The following is a 6,668-nucleotide window of genomic DNA, read 5'->3' on the forward strand; positions in this document are numbered from 1 at the left end:
GATGAATGAATGGATAAAAAAAGCTGTGGCACATTTACACAATGGAATACCATGCTGTAAAAAAGGATCTCTTACCTTTGAGAGAGCATGGAGGGACCTGGAGAGTGATATGCTAAGTGAAACAAGCCAGTCAGAGAAAGACAAGTATCACATGATCTCACTTATATGTGGAATCTAATAAGCAAAATAAACTGATGAACAAAATAAATCCAGAGACGTGGAAGCATGTAACAGACTGACAAATCTCAGAGGGAAGGAGGGAGGGGAAGAGATTAACCAAAGAACTTATATGCATATGTGCATAACCCATGGACACAGACAATAATGCAGTGAAGGCCTGGAGGGGGGCTGGAACAGGGTTAATGGGGGAAAAATGGGACATCTGTAAAAAACAACTACAACGAGATGCCACCTGACCTCTGTTAGAATGGCTATTATCAACAAGACAAATAATAAGTGTTAGAGAGTTTGTGGAAAAAAGGGAACCCTCATTCTCTGCTGGGAATGTAAACTGACCCAGCCACTACGGAAAACAACATGGAGATTCCTAAAAAAAAAATTAAGAATAGTGTTATCAATGACCATATAACTCCTCTTCTGGGTATCTACCCCCAAAATTTGAAAACATTTATTCATTGATATATGCACACCTGTGTTCATTGTAAATGGCATTATTCACAGTGGCCAGGACAATGATTAGATAAAGAAGATGTCGTACGTATAAACAATGGAATATCACTCAGCCATAGAAAAGACGCAACACTGCCATTTTTGAAAACACGGATAGATCTTGAGAATATCATACTAAGCTAAGTAAGTCAGTCAGAAAAAGTTAAGAACCATCTGATTTCACTCATATGTGGGATATAAAACTGAAAGCAACAAATGTTGTCTCTGTCCATGAGTCTTTCAAGTGGTGTTTGAAATGTCCAAAATAGCATTGACCTTTACCAAAGATACTTCCTTTTTAAGGTTAATATCAAGAAAAGTAAATATCCATGCTTTTTGATATTTCTAAGAGTAAAAGCTCACTGACCACTTTATTTATTTATTTTTTTGATGGAGGCATCCAGACTTGTGCATTTGCTTCTAGATCTAGATGCATGTTGATTTTGTTTTGAAAACTGGTTACTGGTTTATTATCAATCAATTATTTTTATACGTGCCTGGGTCCTCAGTGGCTAATTGCAAGTCTTTTATTCTACATTGGGGCTCCTATTTAGGTTCAGATGACATCAACTAATATTAGTTTAATTAATGTACATTTTGAAAATTTATCTCATTAAACAAATAAAATGTATTTCAAAGACAACTGTAAATTGACTTTAGGATTGTTTGAAGTTTCCTTTAAGAAGGGGGACAATTAACTCTAGCCCTAAAATGATGTGGGAAACCCAATACATTGAGCAATCATATATTTTTTAAATGTTTAAACTTTATTTTATTTTTAGCAGCTAATATGAATAAAACAGATTCTAGAATCTGAAAGAGAGCAGTTCTCATCACTAATCCACTTTAAAAATTCTGTTGTTCATCCCCTTGAAAGATATTTCTTTAAGGACCTGTTTCCGTTCTTCATTGCCTTCTTGCCCTCATTGGACAATTTATGCTTATTTTGAACTGCTGTCCATACAAGCTGAATTCGACTTGAAGGTGATTTTGTACATCACTCAGCCATAGAAAAGACGCAACACTGCCATTACCTGTATATCGGATAGATCTTGAGAATATCATACTAAGCTAAGTAAGTCAGTCAGAAAAAGTTAAGAACCATCTGATTTCACTCATATGTGGGATATAAAACTGAAAGCAACAAATGTTGTCTCTGTCCATGAGTCTTTCAAGTGGTGTTTGAAATGTCCAAAATAGCATTGACCTTTACCAAAGATACTTCCTTTTTAAGGTTAATATCATAGAAGATAGAGATCCTTAAGTAAAATGCTATTTTCCTTGAGTCTAAAGATGACAGGTGCTGCCTTTGTGTCTTTGTAGAGCAGCAGATACCTCGGAGCTCAAAAATGGTTCTAAATCTTGCATAATCCAAAAACCCTTGGGATTATGTTGCTAAAAGTCTTCTGCTCCCTATAAATTTTCCCTTAGCAAACAGGGATGAGGTAAATATTCAGTCAAAAGATGATCAAATTTTAAACTAGTGAAAACTGTTGTGACTAGTGATACTAGTGCAGAATATACTGGCAGCTGAGGACAATTTGACCTACAAGGATAGATTCACATTCATAGGCCTATAGAACAGGTTTCACTTGTGAAAATATTATGCTTGTGATCATATGAGATATTTAAAGATAGCGTGGGACTGTTTTATGTGTGTTCCTTACCCAGTTCAAATATTTTAGGAATGTATATGGGTTAACATGACTATTTTCTAACTATGCCAGATGTTAAGACCTCTCCCGATAACTTTTATTACAAAACTACCCAAAGTGGTGAGTGGATTGGGCAGATGTGATGGGTGTTGATATGTCATAATGAAATAATGATAGCATTTATATTCTTTCTGGAAAACAGATGGCTGATATCACACTGCTTCAGGTATGGAAGGGAAGGTTCAAGATATGACATTGTTGAAGCAGAATACATGAAGATAACATTCTTGACTATGAAAATAATCTCAAAGATTTTAGGTTGGTATTATTAATTATGATGTTTTGTTAACTGCTAGAAACATTCACTAAAAATACCAAACCAAATCAATGGTAAACTGTAATATCAAAAATTTGATGCAGAATGAGGTAAGCAATACTTGGGAGTGAAATTTTTAAATAAATTGTGTCAAGCAGACTAGGCAATTGAGTAAAAAACAGCTGCATATCAACATAACACAATACTCTTTTATGTAGCTGGAAAATAATCTATGGGCTACACTCTCTAGGGCTCTATCTGAAGATAGTGAAACCTTTATCATTGAACACTCAACATTCACAAAGTGATGGGCAGAGCACTTCAGCACAATGCACAATTTGCCATCAAGTTTGCCCTCCTTATATTCACAATATTATCTCATTATGAGTCAATATAGGACATTATATTTATTTTGCCTATTATGAAGGCAAAGAACCATCATCTGGTAGAGTACCTACTCTTAAAGGAGTCCTCATAAAAATAAAAAATAAAAACAACAAAAGCATCAGCCCAAAACTCATCAAATGATTGCTTCAATTATTTAACCACTCATAAAAGAAGAAACAGGTGCATTTTGAAGGTGTTTCAATTATACAAACTCAAGAGAGGGGGTAGCAAATGCTGCAATAATCATTGAGGTGTGTAATTTGTGTATTATAGATATGATAAAAGTACAATCCACATAGGTCAATTACCCTCAACTTAGCATACATTTCAAGCATGTCTAGAATAAAGATAATATAAAAGAAGAGAACTATAAAGCTTTTTGTGCAGACATGGAAATGTGACAAATATGCTATCTAAATAGAAACTTTTTTGGAAGGCATTGCATATTTGAAACATTAAGGTTTTCATTAAAATTTGATAATGTAATAATGATGCAAATCATCCATATCCTGTGTGACTGGTCATCAGGTATTAGCATAATGCAAAATTATTTTTAAAACTCTGAATGCAGTGAATAGATAGTATATTTCAAATAAGTGGTTTATTAATATTTATTGGCTTTTATCTATGAGTTTCTGAATTAAACATTTTCCAAGCTTTAAAGTGATAGTGCAGTATGCATTTTGTTAATCACTTTCTATATTACTTTTCCTCAAGATGTTTCCTTTGTGGCACTTTATCTTTAAGTGGAAGAACTGATTTGAACTATAACAATGATTAGGAACATCACATGTATCCTTCCACCAGATGTCTGGGAAGATAGATATTACAAAACCTGAAAGGAACTCTGTGTCAAAGAGTAAACCATAAAAACAGTGATACTTAGCTTGAAGAACTAACATGACACTCAGGCAACTAGATTTGGGCATATACATTTGAAACATGAGTATATAGTTTTAAATAATAAACACTAACTTAATAGAACTGTTTTTGAAGACTCCTAATAGTAAGAAAACCTTTCATTTAATTCACTTTTATAATAATAGATGATATTTCATTTATATTATCTATTGAAATCTCCACAATAATCATGGAGGATAAGTAGAGAAGAAGATACATCTGTTAGAGGTGAAAGAACTCAAGTTGTGTCAGATTAAGTAGCCAAGGTCAGTAGTGGGGTTGGGACTGCAACCCAGAGCTCCTGAAAATAAATATGTAAAATTCCTAGTACAGTGACAGATCCTTTTTATGGACTGGATGAAAGACATATCCCACCCCCCCCAACTAACCCAGTGCTCTTCCACTTCATGGCACTGCCCAGTTCTACAGCAGTAGATTTAAATAATATACAAAGTAACTGTAGATAGAAACTTGAATGAAACTGAAATAAAGAAAACAGAATAAGCCTTTAGTCATAATAATTACTGCAAATAAGAGTAATCCAGACATTTTTAATGGTAGGGATTACCATCCTTTATGGTAATAAGTTTTCATTCTTGAACTGGAATGATTTATAACAAAAACTAGTAACTACAAAATAAGTAAAAGTAACTACTTAAGTAGTATCACTTGATAATTTTTTTTAAGAAAAGAGCACATGAAGAAATACATCTCTATTAGTGCATAAATAAAAATGTTAATAAGGTAAAATTGGTCACAAGTATAAAATAATATCAAGAAATTTGAAAGTTCTTGCTAAGTTTAATTCATTTTAACACATTTTGAAAAAAACATTAATGTATCCTAGCAAATCTTACTAATTAGACCAGGAATCTATTGCTTTTTTACTTCTTTAATTTATTCATCTTTATCCTTAATTTAAGGATAACTTAGGAAAAGATGAAAATCACTGCATTTGTTTGTTCTGCAATCATATATGTTCTATTCTACATAATATTTCCTTTGCTTTCATATTTTGTTTATTCTATAGTGCATATTATTTGGGTTTTTGGCCTTGGCAATAGGACTTTTCTTACAAAATGTACTGACAAATTTGAAATTGGTCAAAAAGCAGTTCAGGAAGATAAACCAAGTGAATCTAGTTTTACAACAATATGTTAAACATTCAAAATATACTTTGACTAAGAAATTTTAAAATGCCATCATTTTCTTTCTGGATAGTGATTTTTTTCACCTTATTCTCTCTGGGCCTGACTTTATTCTCTGAAAGCTGACCGGTCCTTGACAATTGTATTTTGATAACATAATTCAGTAGAGGACTTCTCTAGATTATATGTCCTCATTATGATCACTGTACTCAAAACCTAAATTGTACATGAGAATTATGGCAAGGCTGAAATTTCTCATTCCTACAAAAATTTTTAAATATTTTTCTTTAAACCTATCTCTTTTGATCAGTGTCTTTGATGGGGTGAACTTTAGCCTGGCTTAGTTATACAAACACAAGGTCTACATCCTGTCTTAAAAAACAAACAAAAGAAAAACTTAACCACTTTCATGTTATTAACTTTACCAATTTCAAAGCACTTCATCTTTCAAAAATAGAAATAAACAGATTTAATTTAAACATTATGTGCATTTAGATGAGACTCACCTTTAAAGAATCAAAACAAGCCACCACACGGCCATTTTCCACATGGCAATCTCTTGGTGGATGGGCAAACTTGCAGTCTGCATCAGCTCGAGAACAGGTTCCTCTCTGAAATTCTCTACAGACTTCTAAAGTCAGCCACTTGGTATCACGAACCAGGGCAACATTGACAGCCGTCATATTGAAAGCAAAATAAAATCAAGTGCACCCTAAGACAGTATTACTGCTGTTGTTAAAAGATTAAAAATGAATTCAAGCTAAATGTAAAGAGATCACAGATTGCTTTGGTGAAATATTTCTTCGTTAGCACTTAGGTTTTCATTTAAGTCAAATTAGGTCTAGTCAAACAAAAAGCCAATCATACAATAAAAATTGTATCAGAATAACTAAAAACCAAATTAGAAACCAACTTCTAAGAAGGCAACCATAAAGGTTAAAATATTGAGTGTTTTATTTTGTTCTTCTGCCAAAGTTACTTCAAATAACTGGTGGACTTTCAAAAGAATTATGTGCTCTCCAGTTGATGTTTTCAATTATTTTGGCAAAAAGCATATGCTGTTGGCTGCCCTTCAATTTGTGAAATGGTCTCAGTTCAGGGGGAGAAAAGTTTTTCTCCCTATTTCTTGGCTTTAAAGATTATGGTTTGTAAGGATGTTACAATTGTAAAAACAAAAAATTGCTGCAAAATCAGGATGAGGGAAATTGACTATGAAAAACTGAGAATCAAAGAAATTAAAAGAATGAGCACACCAGGTTTTGGGTGGTGGTGGTGGTGGTAAGGAGAGGAGTTTATAAAGAGACAGCTCTAGAGTGGAATCAAAGCAGAAGAGCTTTCAGAAAAGACACCTCAGAAACCTGCAAGGAAAACATAAAATAAAATTAGCAAATATCATACAATGTTTCTGATTTAAACTCTAGATTTAGAAAAGAAGTAACTATATACTATTTAAAACAGGAGGCATCTAAATACTGACAGTGCAATACACTTCAATTAGCCATTGTCAATAAAATGTGAATTTCCCAGTGTAGAATTGTACACAGTAAAAGGAAGCAAATACTTAGATTCACTGTTGTAATACAAGACTAGGCA

The 6,668-nt window shown here is 33.1% G+C and overlaps 1 protein-coding gene across 1 annotated transcript in view; it reads right to left on the reverse strand.

The window, feature by feature from the left end:
• The window catches only part of MBNL3 (muscleblind like splicing regulator 3), a 66,612-nt gene extending 60,179 nt beyond the window's left edge, over positions 1–6,433 (reverse strand). The window contains exon 1 of the mRNA XM_006769892.2: positions 5,582–6,433. Coding sequence (XP_006769955.1) covers positions 5,582–5,758 — 177 coding nt within the window. The 5' untranslated portion in view covers positions 5,759–6,433. The remainder of the gene's footprint in view (positions 1–5,581) is intronic.
• Between the last annotated feature and the right edge of the window lie 235 nt (positions 6,434–6,668).

This window comes from Myotis davidii, unplaced genomic scaffold, assembly GCF_000327345.1.
Source record: "Myotis davidii unplaced genomic scaffold, ASM32734v1 scaffold900, whole genome shotgun sequence".
NCBI classification, from domain to species: Eukaryota; Metazoa; Chordata; class Mammalia; order Chiroptera; family Vespertilionidae; genus Myotis; species Myotis davidii.